Source organism: Myotis yumanensis, unplaced genomic scaffold (genome assembly GCF_028538775.1).
Source record: "Myotis yumanensis isolate MYYU_CA2020_CCGP unplaced genomic scaffold, mMyoYum1.0.hap1 SCAF_10, whole genome shotgun sequence".
NCBI lineage: Eukaryota > Metazoa > Chordata > Mammalia > Chiroptera > Vespertilionidae > Myotis > Myotis yumanensis.
Window position 1 is genome coordinate 30298876 of NW_027223761.1, and position 18490 is coordinate 30317365.

The following is an 18490-nucleotide window of genomic DNA, read 5'->3' on the forward strand; positions in this document are numbered from 1 at the left end:
TTGAACTGGAAGATCTCCAGGGTTCTCCCCTCATTGACATTCTGTGAGTACCTGGAGACTCCCTTTTGCCAGGAGCTGGAGTGAACATCCTGATAAAGGTCACAGGATGCTTCTCCAGAGTGTTGAGTTCCTTTTAATTAGTACCCGGAGAACTGTTTCTGCTTTTGTATTCTCAATCACTTCCTCCTGGTAGCAGTTGGGAGGTGCAGAGACTGAAAGGCAAGAAGGGCCTCTGGCTGGGTGGACACTGGATTCAAAACCCCAAATGATTATCCATTGTATATTAGTTATTTGTTCTTTTATGTATTTTGTTCTTTCATTCATTCTCCTACTTAGCAGATGTTAGCTGAGTCTGTGGCCTTGTACAATTCAGCTGTGCAATACAAAGGTGAATAAGACTTAGTCCTGTTCTCAAGACAAAGGCAGTGAGGAGACAGATAAAACATAAAAGGCCACAAAATGATTGCCACAATGGGGGTACATATAAGTTGTTCAATGAAAGGAGTGCTTGAGTCTGCCTAGAAGCAAGTGTGAAGGAGTCTCAGTGGACGGTTTGCGATTTTAAAGGATGAGTGGAAGTTTTCTGGGTAGGCAGTTGAGGAGAGGTCATTCCAAGCAGAGGAACAGCATGTGCAAAGGCCCAGAAGTATGATGAACGCATCCAGAGAACTACAGATGTTTGTGTGACTGGAAGGTGAAAGGAGAGTGAGCAGATGGGAAAAGTCAAACATTTGTCCTTAAACAAGTCAGTTTCCACCAAATTCTCTCCATCCAGATGAGAGTGATGGTCTTTTTCAGTTCAGTTTTCAAAAACTGTCATTTGTATTGCCTTATATTTCTGTTTTTCTGGTAATATGTGCTCAGTATAGAAAGTTTGAAAAAGTACAAAGACATACAAAGAAGAAAGGATTTTTAAAAAATTACTCATGGCTCACTGCATAAAAACAAATATATTATTAACATCTTGTGTATTTCATTCAAATATTTATCACGTTTTCTTTTTATGTAATTGTGAGTATGTTGTAATTATAATCAACTTTTGTATATGGTGCTGCTTTCTACTTCCTAAAATTTGCCAAAAATAGATGTTAGTGTTATTAAAAACTAACTGATCATAAAATATACAGGCTAAAATACTGAAACATTTTTTCTTTAGTATAACTTATTTCCTTTCATTTTACAGATCTCCTGTGGCTCGGAACATAATCTGGCAGTGATTGGTAAGTAGCTAAAATACTGGTAGCTATTTATTCTGAAACTCATGTGGCAAATTGGAGAAGACTCTTGGTTAACCAGAGGCTAGGGTGTGTGTGTGGTGTGGTGGTGGTGGTGGTGGTGGCGGCGGTGGTGGTGGTGTTTGTGTATATTGGGGAGATTCTGAGAAATGGGAGTCTTTGGTTGACCAAGGCTTTTCTAGAACCTCCTTTTCTATAAATTTCAATCCACATCTTCGAGCATCTTTTTAAGCTGCCTGCTGGTCTTCCTACCTGAGGAAGTGGCATTTGAGGATATGAAAGATCTTGAAGGATATTAAAGACACAAAAGGGGAAGAGGGTTGAGCTGCTACTCCTTCCTTGAGGAAATCCCTTCCACCAAATTTGTTCCTCTTGGTTGGCTCTTTCGTTGGAAATATGGGGCTCTGTTCACCCAGTGCCTTGTATTTTGTGGTGCTTGGGAGCTCCGTTGAGGCCTCTGATTAAGTAAGGCTTCCTCTTAGTTGACTCTGGATAACCAGGGCCTATGTAATTCCTTCAAGGAGCCTTGTTACTTCCACAGGTAGACTGTCTTCTTCTCACAGTGCATTAGAGAGACAGCAATGTGGGGCCTGCCTGCCTAAGTTCAGCACAGGTTGCCACTTATTAGCTGTGTGAACTGGACAAGTGGGTACTTAACCCTTCAATGCCTCATTTTCTTCATCTTTAAAATGGGGAGGGCAATAGTGCCTACCTCAGAGGATTGTTGAAGGGGTTGTTAGTACATGTAAAGGACGTGGGTTTTAGAAGTGCTGGTTGTTATTACAGACATCATTTATTCATACAATTGCCCTCCTGTGGGCTGTTGTTCCCCATCTATAAAATGGAGGGGTTAAAACAGGAAACCAAGATTCCCTCCAGCTCTGATATTCTTTTTAATATATTTTTATTGATTTCAGAGAGGAAGGGATGGGAGAGAGAGATAGAAACATCAATGATGACAGAGAATCACTGATTGGCTGCCTCCTGCACGCCCCCTACTGGGGATCAAGCCCACCACCCGGGCATGTGTCCTGACCAGAATCGAACCGTGCCTTTCTGGTTCATAGGTCAACGCCAAATCACTGAGCCACGCTGCCGGCTGGACCAGCTCTGGTATTTTAGGACTGTATTACAACCTTCTCACCGCTCCCTGTGCTGAGCTCCTGCTCCCTTCCAGCCTCTGATTCTGAGCTTCTGCCCCTGCGTTTTCCTTTTGCTTCCTGCCTGTGGCACCCAGAGCGGTGCCTGGCACTCAGCAGAGACTTGAGCTCTCTTTTCTGAATTGAGCTAGACTGGCTCAGCTGCCTGGAGTGGCAGCAGTTTGAAGCACTCTTTGGCAGGCCTGAACGTGATGTGCAAGGAGGCAGAACCAAGGACAGCAGAGGAGGTAGGCTGCCAGCCAGCAGAGGGGGTGGGGAGCAAAAGGGGCTGGAGTCAGAGAAGGAGTGAGAAGACGGAACAGTGAGCCTGCTTGCTTTGCAGCAGCCCCGGAACTGCTCCAGCCGGGGTGTAATTAAGACAAGCTAATCAGAGAGTCGGAGGAAGTGCCTCGGACAGGATGAGGCCCAGAAATCAGGATTTAAAAAAGATTCCCAGGTGATTCTAATGTGCAGCCAAGGTTGAGAACCACTGGCCTAGGATGTTGCTGCTGCTGCTGTCACTGGTCTGGGAGAGGTTGGCCTCCTCTGGGACCACACAAAAAAGAAGAGTGCAGGGAATCTAAATATGTGAAAGAACAAATCGAGGCGAAGGAGGGGGCCAGAGCTAGCAGGGCGGCAGCTGAGCTGAGAGGCAGCCCGGGGCTGTAGAAAGAGCATAAACTCTGCAGGCAGACAGCTTTGGTTCCAACCAGCTCCATCTCTGAGTGAGCCTCCAGCTTTCTCTCCTCTATGTCCTGGGGATGACTCCACCTTGCAGGATTGTTGTTGTGACGATGAGGTTAGATAATGTATGTGAAATAGTTGGTAAGTAGGGGGTGCATAAGAAACACACACATATGTACATATGCATTTAAAATTGTGTCTGTTTCTCATTTCTCTTGTTCAGGTGGGGAGAGGGGAGATTCATGTGTTAGTGTGACTGTTCTAGTGAAGTAATTCTTAGTTGGAAGAGAGAAATGATAGTGTCTGGAAAGGTGTGTCCCGGGTTACCCGAGTGAGGAGAACAGTGGAGAGCAGGGCATGCTGGGGAACTCCCTGAGGGCAGACCTATCATTTTGTCCCCAGTGCTTGGGCTTTGGCTCACAGTGTGCAGAATGAATGGTTCCAGATCAGGAAAGGAGGGCCAGATCACAGGGCTCAGTACATGGCTACACGCCTGCCTGTGAGCTGGGAGCCAAGGCACCCCAGCATGGGAGGAACAGGGCCCTTGGTGGGTGCCCTGCAGGGTGCAAGCTGTGCACCAGGAGGCGACCAGACCTGCCTGTTAGTCCTGGCAGGAGGCCAGCAGAAGGGAGACAAGTTGGAGGAGAGCTCCTACCAGCTTAAAGCCTGATTCTCACAGCCAGCACCTCCCCTCAGCCCTGTGCATTGTCCACTTTTGATGGATTCCTCTCCTCCAGTCTCATTCCCAAGACCCAGCCCCACAGGGCCTGATGCTGGGTCCCACACGTCATAGGCACACAGTAGACTAGAACAGAATATGAAGAAGCCAAACCTTGCTCAGGGGTAGAAGCAGCCCTAGTGTTTAATGAATGACATTGGAAGGGGAGGTGAAATAGAGACTGGTGAAGGACATAATTGAGGACCTACTCTGTCTGAGAGGGGACACAACTCCACAAGTATATTAATTGCATCTACTCTATAGAGGAGATGACTGAGACTCAGAGATTAGATAGGTTAACCAGGTTGCCCAGGGATCAGTAGTAGTAAAATGTAGAGCTATCTGCCTGACTTCAGGATTGCTCTTTCAACTCTATCAGATCCTAAGGCCTGAGGCACTATGGGTAGTGCTGAGGAAGAGTATGGGCACTGGGTGCAAATTCTGGCTTCTCCACTTGAGTATGTCACCTTATATATGTGGCTGAACCTGCCTGGCACAAAAGTAAAGGCTCAATAAATGTTAGCTGATATTATTATTATTATTATTATTATTAAGACCTCAAGGAAGGAAGTAATTGTGAGATGACTGTAAGAAGGCCTGAGACTCAGGGTGGGAATCCCAGGAGCTAGAGAGGGAAGTGTCTCTCTTCCCCCACTCTCAGACCTCAGGGGCCCGGGCAGGAGCTCAGCATAGCTGCAGAACGGGTTTTCAAACTGGAGCCTGGGACTCCAATCTAGCGGATCTGGAACCACTGCTAGCCCGTCAGGATGCTGCTACCCACTGTCCCAGACAGGGACGCAGACCTGCATGTCCAGCTGGAGGCAAGCTCCACAGCAGCCACATTTCAGGTTTCTTAGGGATCAAAGTAATTCTACCCTGCTACTTCATTTGCTTCCAGGTTTATCCCCTCACCCCCTCTTTTGCAATTTGCTTTGGTGCTTTCCTTAGTTTTCTAATGAAGCCTCTCTTGATATGTTCCGTTTGCTGCCAGACACCCCCACTGCTAAAAAGGATGATCAGTTCTTGCTTTAGATGAACTGCTGGAGCTGGGCAAACTCCAGCGACAAGCAGGAATGAGAGCTCCGAGGTCCCTGCCATGGCTGGTCCAGCCACTCTCTAGCTATGTCCTTGTACAATCACTCTTCCTCACTGAGCCTGATTCCTCACCTTTAACATCACCATCATAGTACCCACCCCTAAAAGTTGTCTCTACAAAGGGCACAGGCATGTCCCACCAGTGACTGCTTCGTGCCTGCTCAGCGCCTGCCACATAATAGGTGCTCGCTCGCTTGGCAGGTTCACTAGTTTGCTGCCTTTCTTCTTCCTTTCACCCAGGATTTCCCCCACATCTGACAAAGCTGCTGGCTGGCTCCCCTTTGTGGGCATAGACTGAGGGCAGCAGAGGTGAGATGAGGGCAAGTGGCCACCACTTGCTCAGAAGATCCCTGCCTGCCAGAGGCCAGCTCCCCAGGCCCGGGTCTGTCTTTGGGGCCCTCACCTCTGTGTCTGGCTGAATGGACTCCAGCTGTTCTGCTTCCCCCAGGAGCAGCTTATTTTGGCTTGAATGGGCAATTTGTTTGCCTTCTCGCCTGATGTGCAGTTGTTCAGCCTTCCCTTCCTGCAGAGAAAAAAGAGCTGACTGCATTTCCTCTCTCCCCGCTCCACACAGACCCTTGGAAAGGATTTTATTGGTGGCTTTTTCCTGGAGCGCTCAGGCTCACCAGACAGGCATTGTTAGAGGGTTAGATATTTGGCAGGAAACTGTGGTACTGCCGCCGCCTCCTCCTTTCCCTCCTCCAAGCAAAGCCAGTTCTTTTTATCAAATTGGAGCAATAATCTATGCAAGGATTTTTTTTTTCCCCATTTCACTGATGAGTTCCAGTTGTTGAACCTTTGTATCTTTGTAATATGCGTGGCAGATGTCTGATCTTGGCTTGAAAGCCATCACAGTTTCACGTATGAATTTAATAGACAGAACTCTTTTTGACACTGGCTGCTCCTCTGAGAGGTAATACCTGCAAACCCCAGGGCCTTGTAGAGAGCTTAGACGTACGTACAAACTTGTGTGGTCCTATGCACCGTGTGATGGACAAAGTGTGTTATTATCCACTTAATTATAGCAACTTGGTGAGTTGGCACTACTGTCCACCCCATTTTCTAGATGAGGGCAGCTGGAGCTTCCGCTGAGCAGCTTGCCCTACACAGGTCACAGGTGGTCAGGAGGAATCTGTGGGTCAGGTCTTTAACCCAAGCCTCTAACTTCGAAGCCGGAGGTCTACTACCTGATGCTGCCTTCCTGCATACCAGTGACAGCCTCGCCTGTTTTTAAGGCCACCAGATAAACTGATTTCCTCCGTTCATTTCAATGTTCCATTCTCCTTCTGTGTATCTCACCAGTACATCCTGCCTGATTCTCCTCTGCTTCAGAGTAAGCAGTGCTCTTCATAACAACCAGATAAAGTTGTGAAATCTATGGCATTGTTTTGGAAAACCACCCCCTTTAGGATTCTTCTTCCTCCCTCCATTGTCCTTTACTTCTTTTTAAAAGATAATCTACTTATATAAAAACACTGGGTGGTGTAACATCACGACCTGTCTGGGGACCAAGCGGAAGTCAGTCCTGCAGGGGTTGTCTTGGAAACGGCTGCACCCTCCCCCGAGCTGTTTCCTGGAGCTGTTTCCGATGAGGGCGGGGATTGAGGCAGGAACCTGCCCTCCGAGCGTGGAGGTATATCTTTATAAAGTGTGCTGCACCAGCACGGCCAAGGGTGAACCTGAGTGGGGGTGGCTGAAAGGCTTAGAAAAGACAGACAAGAGAATGAAAGCCGGTTCTCGGTGGGATGCCGCTTCTCTGAGAGACAGCGACCATGTCCACAGCAGTGTCTTTATTTTATAGCAGATGCCGTGAGGCAAAGTAAGGGCGTGACCAAGATGTTTACAACATTCTCCTGGGTTTCAATCCTACTCAACTACATGCACCTGAACTCTATCAAGCCTACATCACTCAGGCACATGGGGCCACGTGTTCGGACCATAGGTTCAAACTTACAACTATAGCTGTTGGCTATAATTGTGCTGGGAGGGCCCTGCCCTCCAATCTGGGACTTGCACGTGGCAATGAGAGGACTGTGCCCTCTCATCAGTCCAAGGCTTGAACCTGTCCAAAACACTGTAGCGGCTCCCCACAATAAAGTTTTAATCTACTTATATAAAAACCCTGGGTATAACATCACAGCCAGAAGCGCGTCCAACCGGAAGGAAGTCATTCCTGCAGCGGTCGTCTTGGAAATGGCTATGTCCTCCCCCAGCTGTTTCCTGGATGGCGAGGTTCAGGCAGGAACCCTCCCTCAGGGCGAGGTTTCAGGCAGGAACCCGCCCTCGGAGCGGAGCATGCAAGTGAAATGATTTGTAATGGATCTATTATTGAAGCTAACTTTGGAAGTACTATATCTATAGATCAGTGGTTCTCAACCTTGGCTGCACATTAGAATCACCTGGGAATCTTTTTAAAATCCTAATTTCTGGGCCTCACCCTCTGGAAATTCTGTTTCTTTGTTACTAATGTTGTGGCCCCACCCCATAACAAAGAAACAATTTCCAGAGGATGAGGCCCAGGAGTCAGGATTTTAAAAAGATTCCCAGGTGATTCTAATGTGCAGCCAAGGTTGAGAACCACTGCTATAGATAATATTAAAAATATATCTAAATGTGCAATTCTTTGTCCAAAAAATGAGCATGTTCAAAAATTAAATGAAGAAAATTTGGATATACTCGATGGAGATTTTCACACATATTTGAGTGATGATTCCATTGATTCCACAGATGATGCTGAAAAGGAAAATTTTCCCATTGAATTTTTTAATAGTATGACTCCTTCGGGAATGCCGTGTCATAAATTAAAATTGAAAGTGGGTGCAATCATCATGCTATTGAGAAATCTCAATAGTAATTGGGGTCTTTGTAATGGTACCAGATTTATTATCAAAAGATTACGACCTAACATTATCGAAGCTGAAGTATTAACAGGATCTGCAGAGGGAGAGGCTGTTCTGATTCCAAGAATTAATTTGTCCCCATCTGACACTGGCCTCCCATTTAAATGGATTCGACGATGGTTTCCCGCGATGCCAGCATTTGTGATGACTATTGATAAATCACAAGGACAAACTCTAGACAAAGTAGGCATATTCCTACCTGAACCCGTTTTTGCACATTGTCAGTTATATGTTGCTTTCTCTCGAGTTTGAAGAGCATGTGATGTTACAGTTAAAGTTCTAAGTACTTCATCACAAGGGAAATTAGTGAAGCACTCTGAAAGTGTTTTCACTCTTAATGTGGTATACAGGGAGATATTAGAATAAGTTTAATCACTTTATCAGTCATTGTTTGCATCTCTTGTTTTTATATCATGTTTTTGTTGTTTTCATATCATGTTTTTGTTGTTTTCATTTCATGTTTTTGTCGTTTTTATATCATGCCTCTGTTGTTGTTATATCCTTTTGTTACTGTTTCCTATTTATTAATAAATTTATATATTATTTTCATATACATTTTACTAATTTTCTTTTATCTCTCACACTTCTATTATAGAGAAAGGGCAAATAGCAATATTAAAATATCTCCGCTAATTAATTCCTTTTTTAAAAATATATATTTTATTGATTTTTCACAGAGAGGAAGGGAGAGGGATAGAGAGTTAGAAACTTCGATGAGAGAGAAACATCGATCAGCTGCCCCCTGCACACTCCCCACTGGGGATGTGCCCGCAACCAAGGTATATGCCCTTGGCCAGAATTGAACCTGGGACCCTTGAGTCCGCATGCTGATGCTCTATCCACTGAGCCAAACCAGTTAGGGCAATTAATTCCCTTTTAATGTGCATGAATTTTGTGCGCCGGGCTACTAGTTTACTTATATAGTTTAAAAATAATTAATACATATACATGATTCAAAACTTAAAAAGCATAGAAAGATTTGGAATGTACAACCTCCCTCCTTCTGTATACCTCGTTGTCCAGTGTCCCCAAACCCTTCTATCACATGCCCACTAATGCTATTATTAGTTTCCTGTGGATCCTTTTAGATTCTTTTTGCATATATAAATGAATACTAAGATATATTTTTATCCCCCCTTTTACATAAATGGTAGTATATCGTACAAATTTTTTAGTGTCTGATTTTGTTTCTTTGACAGTTTATTTGGGGAATCTTTCTATATCAGTATAAAAGCCTTCCTAATTCATTATTATAGCTATGTAATGTTCCAGTGTACCTGTGTCCCATGATTTATTTAACCAGTGCCCTGTTGATTGGACATTTAGGTCATTTTCAGTCTTTTGCTATTACAAGTAATGATGTAGTGAATACCCTCGTATATATTTTATTTCATGTATGGCAGAGTGTAGTGGTAGCATAAATTCCTAGAAGTGAAGTTATCATATCAAAGACTAAGTGTATTTATTTTGCAAGATACTGCAAAATTGGCCTCCATGGGAATTATAGCACTTTTACTCCCACCAGCAGTGTATAGGAGTGCCTGTTTCAGATGTCTCCCTAACAGGGTACACTAAGAAATGTTGGGATTTTTGCCAGTTTGATAGATGACAAACTACTTAGTGTGGTTTTGTTTGTTTTACTTTTTAAATTGAAGTAAAGTGTACAAATCTTAAAGGTTCAGTTTGCTGAGTTTTTGGCATATGTAAGTACCTTAGAAGCCACTATTCAGCACAAGACACAGGATGTTTCCAGCAGCCAGAAGGCCACTTCATACCCCTTCTCATCAATACCCATTTCAGGTGTGACCACTATCCTGACTTCTGTCTCCAGAGAGAAGTCTGCCTGTACTTAAACCTCACATAAATGGTGTCATACAGTGTGTACTCTTTTATTTAACACAGTGTGTCTGTAAGAATCATCTATTTTGTGTGTAGCAATAGTCCTTTTTTACTGATCAGTCATATTCTACTGTATAAATTTGCCACAACTTATCCATTCAGCTGTTGGTGGACATTTGTTTTGTTTCCAGTTTAGGATTGTGAATAAAATGGCTGTGAATATTCTTATACATGCCTTTTGGTGAACACATACATTGATTCCTCTTGGGTGTGTAATTAAGATTTCTGGGTCATAAGTATAGCAGTAGTAAGTACTGCTCAATAGTTTTCAAAAGTAGTAAACCAATTTGTACTCCCACCAGAAATATATGAGAGTTCCAATTATGCCATAAACTTGCCAGGTATTTTCAATCTCACTAATTTAGGCCATTCTGCTGAGTGTGTGATCCTGGGCAGTTTCTTTCTCTCTGGGCCTTAGGATTCCGCCTGAGAAATGTTTCTAAAGTTGGCTTAAGGATGTCTGTCCTCACATCCACAAATTGTTGTGCATCCTAATAGACCATCGCTGTCTACACTTGCCTTGCAGGCAATAGGTGCTTTATTAAACACTGCATGAATCTTACACTTTCCCCTCATCCCTTCCCTTTAGCTTGCGAGCAGCTGATAATGTAGCATTCTGGATGCTGTGGAGGCATACAGCAAGCGTTGTTACCTCATGGGGCTAACATTTAATGGGAAAGAGCTACGAGTTAAGCTTGGCTCATAATATGCACTTAATAAATAAATAAATAATGAATGAATGAATGAATACAACGCAGAGAGTGATAAGAATTAGGAGAAAGAGTGAAGAGGGAGGAATGATTAATTTTGGAAATTCGCATGAAAGAGGTGGCTCCTGAGTGGAGGAAGGGTGCTGAGGGATATTAATTCAGTAAGTTTGTGCTTTTCAGTTTGAGACAAGAAAGAGGCTGCTGATTTTTTGGCCCTCAGCACACTGGATGTCTGCTTGTTCTGGCTAGGCATTGTGCCCCTAGAATCCCCATCAGACTTCTTGGCCCAGACTCTGCCCTGACCTAGTAGCAACTACAAACCCAGCCCAGGCCAGTCCCTCCCTCTTCCCATGGCAGTCAAGAGGTTAAATTTGGTCATGAAACTCCACAGTGTAGCCCTAGTGTGGCATGTTGCATATGTCACTAGCCTCATATGTGTGCACACTGCTAGAAAGTACAGTCCCTGTTGTACAGAAGAGGAAATGGAATCTCAGAAAGGTTGCATGGTTTGCCCCAAGGAACCGAGGCCTTAGAGTTAGGAAGTCATGGGTTCTGATTCCAGCTCTGCTGCATAATGTCTGTGTGACTGTGGGCAAGGCTCCTACCCTCTCTGAGCCTGTGAGTCTCTCATCTCTAAGGACTGAGATAATAATAACTTCTGTAAGTGCTCCTCATTGGAATGAATTATGTGGTTTATGGAAAAGCTCTTGGCATAGAGTAGGTACTCGGCAGCTCTGTTTATGACTCATGTCAGTGCTCTTTCTGGTGTTTCTTCTTGCTTCCCATATGCCCCTCTTTGTCATCTCTCTTGCTCCTCTATTCTTTATATATATATTGATTTCAGAGAGGAAGGGAGAGGGAGAGAGAGATAGAAACATGAATGATGAGAGCAAAATCATTGCTTGGCTGCCTCCTGCATGCCCCTGACTGGGGATTGAGCCTGCAACCCGGGCATGTGCCCTGACCAGGAATTGAACCCTGACCTCCTGGTTCATGGGTTGACACTCAACCATGTCGGCTGGACTTCTCTGTTCTTAAATCAATGCCACAGACATGTATTAATGAAAACATTCTTCCTTTGTACCAAGCACAAAACTGGGCCTTGGGCAGGGGGTGAGAGGACATGGGAAATGGCCCCTCACTCATTGGTTGGTGTGTTGGAAACAGAGAGTCTCTAGCCTTACTCTAGCTGCACGGCTATCACCCAGTGATTTCTTTTTACCCTGTTGCATCTGTTCCTAGCTTCCTTCTTTTTTTGGTCAATCTCTCATTTTGATTGAACATCTATTAGTTGGGGATACATATTTTAGTTCCTTGAATTTCTGAAAATACATTTACCCTGTTTTCAAACTTGATTGATAGTTTAGCTATGTGTAGGATTCTAGGTAGGAAACACTTTTTCTTCTGATTGTTGGAGGCATTTTTCCATTGTCCTCTGTAAATATAGAGAAGATTGCTTTTTTTTTTTCCTAATTCCTGTTCCTTTGTCTGTGACCAGGTTATTTTCCCTCTTTGAAACTTTTAGGAACTTCTCTTTATCATCAGTGTTTTGAAATTTTATGATGATGTGCCTTGATTCAGGTCTTTTTTATTCATTGTTCTGGTACTTTATTGAGCCCCCTCAATCTGGAGGCTTATGCCCTTAAATTCTAGAAGTCTTTCTTTGATAATTTTTTTTTCTTACTTTTTTCTTCTGGGACTAATTTTAGGTGTACATTGAATCTCCTGGACTCATCATCTAATTTCCTTGGTTTCCGTTTCTCTTGGACATGTGGTTACTTTTTTTATTATTTTTTGGGAAAACTCCTTGACTTGATCTCCCAACCTTTCTAATAAAATTATTATTTTGGCTATCGTTTTCTTTTTTTCTTAAGTAATCAAATTTATTTCAAGAGACTATACATGGTTATTTAATCTCTGGTACTGAGCAGTTTTTTTCCCCTTATGTTGGTTTTGTTATTAGTGTGAATGTAAGTGATTAATGAATACAGACTTGTTAACAAGTGGGGTTCTAAAGTTCCTGCTATCATCAACTTGGGCAACAAATGACCCACTGGAAAGCAACCCTACTTAAGAGATCTCTGTATCTTGTTCTGTGACTAACAGGGAACCCGGAATGATTCAACATTTCCCCCCACTCCTCCCTTAATGTTTTTGTTTTTAATCCTCATTGGAGGATGTTTTTCCATTGTTATTTATTTATTTATTTTTCAAACTTATTTATTGTCTAAAGTTTTACATATGTCTCCTTTTTCCCCGCTTGATCCCCTCCCCCCAAGTCATTCCCACCCTGGACAAGCCCCCACCGCCCCAGTGTCTGTGTCCATTGGTTACGCTAATATGCATGCATAGAAGTCCTTTGGTTGCTCTCTAAACCCCCCTCCCCGCCCTGCCATTTGTCTCTGGATTTATTCTTGTTCATCAAATTATGTTGATCATTATATCCCACATATGAGTGAGATCATGTGATATTTATCTTTCTCCGACTGGCTTATTTCGCTTAGCATAATGCTCTCCAGTTCCATCCATGCTGTTGCAAATTGTAAAAGTTCCTTCTTTTTTTATAGCGGCATAGTATTCCATTGTGTAGATGTACCACAGTTTTTTAATCCACTCATCTGCTTGCTGATGGGCACTTAGGCTTTTTCCAAATCTTAGCTATGGTAAATTGTGCTGCTATGAACATAGGAGTGCATATATCCTTTCTGATTGGTGTTTCTGGTTTCTTGGGATATAGTCCTAGAAGTGGGATTACTGGGTAAAATGGGAATTCCATTTTTAACTTTTTGAGGGAGCTCCATACTGTCTTCCACAGTGGCTGCACCAGTCTGCATTCCCACCAGCAGTGCACAAGGGTTCCTTTTTCTCCACATCCTCGCCAGCACTTGTCTTTTGTTGATTTGTTGATGATAGCCATTCTGGCAGGTGTGAGATGGTATCTCGTTGTTTTGATTTGCATCTCTCAGATGATTAGTGACTTTGAGCATGTTTTCATACATCTCTTGGCCTTCTGTATGTCCTCTTTCGAAAAGTGTCTATTGGGGTCCTTTGCCCATTTTTTGATTGGATCGTTTATCTTCCTTTTGTTAAGTTGTATGAGTTCTCTGTAAATTTTGGAGATTAAACCCTTATCTGAAATATCTTTGGCTATCATTTTTAATTTCCAAGGGCTCTTTCTTATTCTTTTATCCTTTAAAAAATATATTGACTTATTATCTATTGTTTTTCTGAAGGGAGTATTTGAAACTGTGACACCTTCCCAAGTCCAGGACTGGCCCTTTACACCAGCATCGCCAACCTTTCAGGCCTCATGGACACCCAGTTGGTGACCGCTGCTTTAGACTGTTCAGATGCTTTTGTTAATCTTCTATATTTTGTGACTTTAAGTAGTTTGCTTGTTTCCCAAGGGTTCTAATTGCACAAGTATAAAAATTAAGATAATAATCTGATCCCCCAACCCCTGACCTTGCTTTATAGAGACGTCCTGATGTTGTAAAAAGTGTAAGCATGGTTATAAAAGAAAGGTTATAATTTTGCATAAAAAGCAAGTTAGAACATCATAGGTTTAATATTGTTTTATTATAATTCTCAAATAAATTTGATTTAATGTTGGGGAGGGGGACACTAAGTCCACAAAAGAAACCTGACTAGGTTTCAAAATCTCAGCTCTGCCATTTTTTAACTATGTTATTTTGAGTGAATTACAACCTCCCAGAGCCTCAGTGTTCCTAACGTAAAGAGAATGAGAATTCTCAAAGAGTTATTATGACAATCAAAGGGGATAATATATGTAAAGGACCTAGCTTAATGCCTGATACATGACACCAGTAGTACATGAAGATTTCTGTAGCTCCACATCCTTGCCAACTTGGAAAGATCCGGCTATCAATTTTTACCAGTCTAATAGGTTCTATCAAAGTAACCATTTTGTTTCAGAGGCAGTGTATCATCCCAGAAACAATCTTAGTAGGAGATATATATTAAGAGATGTAATGCAAAGAGTCAGCTTATACAAGATGGCTAGGCAAGCCTGAAATCCTTAGGGCAGATCTTCAGGAAGGACAGGTGATGATGCTACAGTCAACAGGCAAACTTTCCTCAGAGAAACCCCCGTTTTTTTCAATTGATTGGGTCAGGCCCACCCAGGTTATCCAGAATAATCATCTTGACATAAAGTCAACTGATTATAGATGTCAATCACATCTACAAGATACCTTCACAGCAACACCTTGATTAGTGTTTGACTGACTAACTGGGTTCAGATTGACATGAAAATTGACCATCACATGGTTCAACTTGTATTTTAAGAAAATCATTCTGGGGACAGGCTGAGTTGAAGTCTGGAAGCAGAGAGACCCAGAGTAGAGAAACCAGAGAATTATCTTAAGGGAAGGGTGTAGTGAGGACCTGAATTAAGTAGTGGCAACTGAGTCAGGATTAACAGTGAACAAAGTTGAGGAGGGAAGAACAATGGGCAGGATCAAGGATGGCACCCAGTTTTCTGCTTGGTAGACTAAGTAGGTGTGTCATCACTGACTATGAAGGGAAATACTTGGAGAGAGGAAAGGGTAGGCCTAAGGCAAGGTGATTAGTTTATTTTTTGTTAACCCTCACCCAAGGATATTTTTTCCATTGATTGTTAGAGGGAGTACAATGGAGGGAAGGAAGGTAAGAAGAAGGGGGAGAGAGAGTGAGATTGAGAGCGAGAGAAAGTGAGAGAGAAAGAGAGAAACGTTGTTGTGAGAGAGAGACATTGATTGGTGGCCTCCTGCATGCACCCCAATTGGGGCTGGGGAGTGAACCTGCAACCCAGATATGTGCCCTTGACTGGGAATCAAACCCACGACCCTTCTTGCGCAGGCTGACACTCTAACCACTGAACCACACCAGCCTGGATATTGAGCATAACCAAATGTGAGATATCTGTGGAACATCCAAATAGAGCTAGGAGATTGGAATGAAGACTTTTAGTTCTTTAGAAAGGTCAGGGAGTTGGTATTGTAGAGATTAGTGAAGTAGATCTATTTAAGCAATGTTTTCGTCATGTATATGTGGATAGTGTTTCTGTGAGATGTCCTTGGTGTAGGGTGTGGTGTTGTGATGCCTTTGATAATGTGATATCAATGTGACTGGTCTGTGATTATTTCTGTTGCAGCTGTAATTTGGCTCAGGGCAGAGACTGCTTTCCTATCCCTATTTTGCAGGGACCTACCCATTCTGCAAAACTTTGTCCCTACATGTCAAGAAGTCACCCTAGCTGGTTTGGCTCAGTGGGTAGAGCGTCAGTTTGCAGACCCAAGGGTCCCAGGTTTGATTCCAGTCAAGGGCATGTACCTCAGTTGCAGGCTCCTCTCCAATCCAGGCCCTGGTCAGGGCACGTGCAGGAGACAATCAATCGATGTGCTTCTCTCATATCGATGTTTCTATCTTTCCCTCTGTCTTCCACTCTCTCTAAAATCAATGTATCCTCGGGTGAGGATTAAAAAAAAAAAAGAAGAATAAAAAGAAGTCATTGTGAGAGCTAAGTCCTCAGGAGGAGCCCATACCTGTGCAGGCTCTATCTCCTTGAGGACAATCCAGGATGGAGTCACTAGTTTCTGGGGAGTGACCTGAAAGCACACAGCACAAGCTATCCTGAATGAGTTGGTGTAGCAGCAAGGCTGGCCCATTCAAGCTGCCTGGGTGGGACCACGCTCTGCTCTCCCAATTTCCAACCCTAGACCTTCTCCCCACAGGGCTGCAGATAACGGAGCAGGTTTGTGCCCTGGGAGGTTTGGGAACATGAGGAAGGAGAGGGAATGGACATTCATTGAGCACCTCCTATATGCCTAGCAGAGTGCTGGGTCTCTATCTGCATAATGCTGAGGATGAAAACAGTGACAACTCACACTTGCCAAGTATGTGCTTCAGTGCCAGGCACTGGGCATGTGTGGGTTCTTTTTTCTATTTAACTGTCATAACAGCTATGTAAAACAAGTACTATTATTGGCTACATTTTACAAATGAGAACATCAAGGCAGAGAGATTAAGTGACTTGCCCAGGTTCACACAATGAGTAGATATCTAAGGTGGGATTTGGAAAAGTGTTCTGATAGCCAAGCCTGAGGTTCCAGACTCTTCACTTCAGACTCTGATACCGACACAACCACTTCCCCTCCTGGGTCCCATCACGCAGGGCAGCGCGATACAGGTTCTTTCTCTACAGGCCTCACAGATTTGTCTCTGCAACTTTTAGGAGTAGCTGGCTTGGGAGAAGCACTGGGTGGGGATTAGGAGACAGGTTCTTAGCCCAGCCTCTGCCTGTGAAATGGGTACTGTTATCTCCAGTTGACAATGTGGGAACTTATGCTCAGAGGAGTTCAGTAATTTGCTTTAGGACCTGAGACCTTAACTTTCCAGAACCACACTTTCATCATCTTCTGCCTCCTGGCATGTTGTGAGAACCACATGAAGAAATTGCGAGGAGAGTGTTGTTGTGAACTTTGGGAGTTATTCTATTGCATCTGTGCCTACTGCCCTGCTTTCCAGAATAGCCTCCCTCCTGCTATCTTCCTGACCCAGGCTCCTCTTGTCCTTTATGATGATTTATGACATTTTTATCACCTAAAAGGCTCTGATTATCATGCCTTGAGGCCGCTGAAATTCTTATATGAATAACTCCACCCGCGGAGCCGGCTGGAGGGGGTGGTGTGGAAGATTTAGCAGCTGCCGGGCTATAACCAAGAGCAGTCTTCCTGTCAGTCACAGGAGGGAATGAGTCCAATGGCCGCTCTGCTGAGTCCTTCCCAAAGCCAAGGGGCAGATTGGAGAGCAGTGCTGCTTTCGTCTCTCACTAAGCCTAAAACGAAGCTTGGCTTCTTACTGTGACATGTAGTAACATATGTATTTAAAAGAGTGTGGGTTCTGTTCCCAGCATTGCCACTTACCAACTGAGTGACCGTGGGCAAGTCATCTCACCTCCCTGGGCCCCAGTTTCCTCATCTGTAAAACGGGAGTGCTCATACCTGCCTTGCAGGATTCTTGTACAGCGCGGATGAGATTGTAGGTGTGAAGGGCCCAGCATGGTACCAAGTGCTCATTAGACTCTGATACTTCTTTCTTCCCTGTGTCTCTAAGTTGTGGGAAGGAGCACCTTAGAGAGGTAGAGTTGATGAGGGGTGAAGCAGTCTGGCTTAGAATGCAAAAGCAGAAGACTCAGCAGTAATAGGCGTTTGAATCACAGTTCTATTTTTAGTTCCATCCAGCCTGAGGTTTAAAAATGTGGTGTCTTCCTCAAGTGTCCCTTTATCCTTTCTGTGTCAGCAGTGGAGGGTCGTGGTGACGGCGGGGGAGGGATTGTCCAGCTTCTCTGCAGGCGTGTACTCCTGCCTTCACAGTCACGTCTTTTTCCTCATCATTAGCCAGCACAGTCGCCTTGGGCACCATCAGCATAAGGAAATCCGTGACAGTGCATGAACGTGAGTGTTTTACTCTAGAATTCAGCAAGTTCTCTCACTGCCAAACCAGCCTTCAAATCTCCAACTTTAAAAAAAAAAGTTTTTATTGATTTTTGAGAGGAAAGGACAGGGATAGAGAAATAGACATATCCATGAGAGAGATATCGATTGGCTGCCTCCTGCATGCACCCTACTGGGGATCCAGCCCACAACCTGGGCATGTGCCCTGACTGGGAATCGAACCTGGAGCTTCTTGGTTCATGGGTCAAAACTCAGCCACTGAGTCACACAGGTTGGGCCAAATCTCCAACTTTTGTACCTTTGGAGGAATTTCTTACATCACCCCTGCTCATGTTCACAATGAGGCTGACTTCACAAATTAGGGGAGCGTAGTAGTCAGGATTTTGCATTAGGTCCTGTCTCTCCCCTCTGTTCTCAAGATGCATATGTACCCCACAGGGCCCCATAGTCCCAGAGCCTGGAGCACCTCCTGGCACTCACATGGTGTAGAGGAGGGATGCAGACTATTGGGCACCCAGGGGGCAAATAATAATAAGTGTTATTTCGTGTCTTCCTTGTGATGGCTCTCTGGTAGGCAGGAATATGGTTTAGTGGTTAAGAGCACAGGGTTTCAAATCAAAGCGACCAGGGTTTGAATCCTAATTCTGCAACTT

At 43.9% G+C, this 18490-nt stretch overlaps 1 protein-coding gene across 1 annotated transcript in view; it reads left to right on the forward strand.

Annotated features, from left to right (window-relative positions):
* SERGEF (secretion regulating guanine nucleotide exchange factor) overlaps positions 1-18490 on the forward strand; it is a 191574-nt gene that overhangs the window by 127677 nt on the left and 45407 nt on the right. The window contains 1 exon segment of the mRNA XM_070428210.1: positions 1184-1220. Within this exon segment, the coding sequence (XP_070284311.1) occupies positions 1184-1220 (37 nt within the window).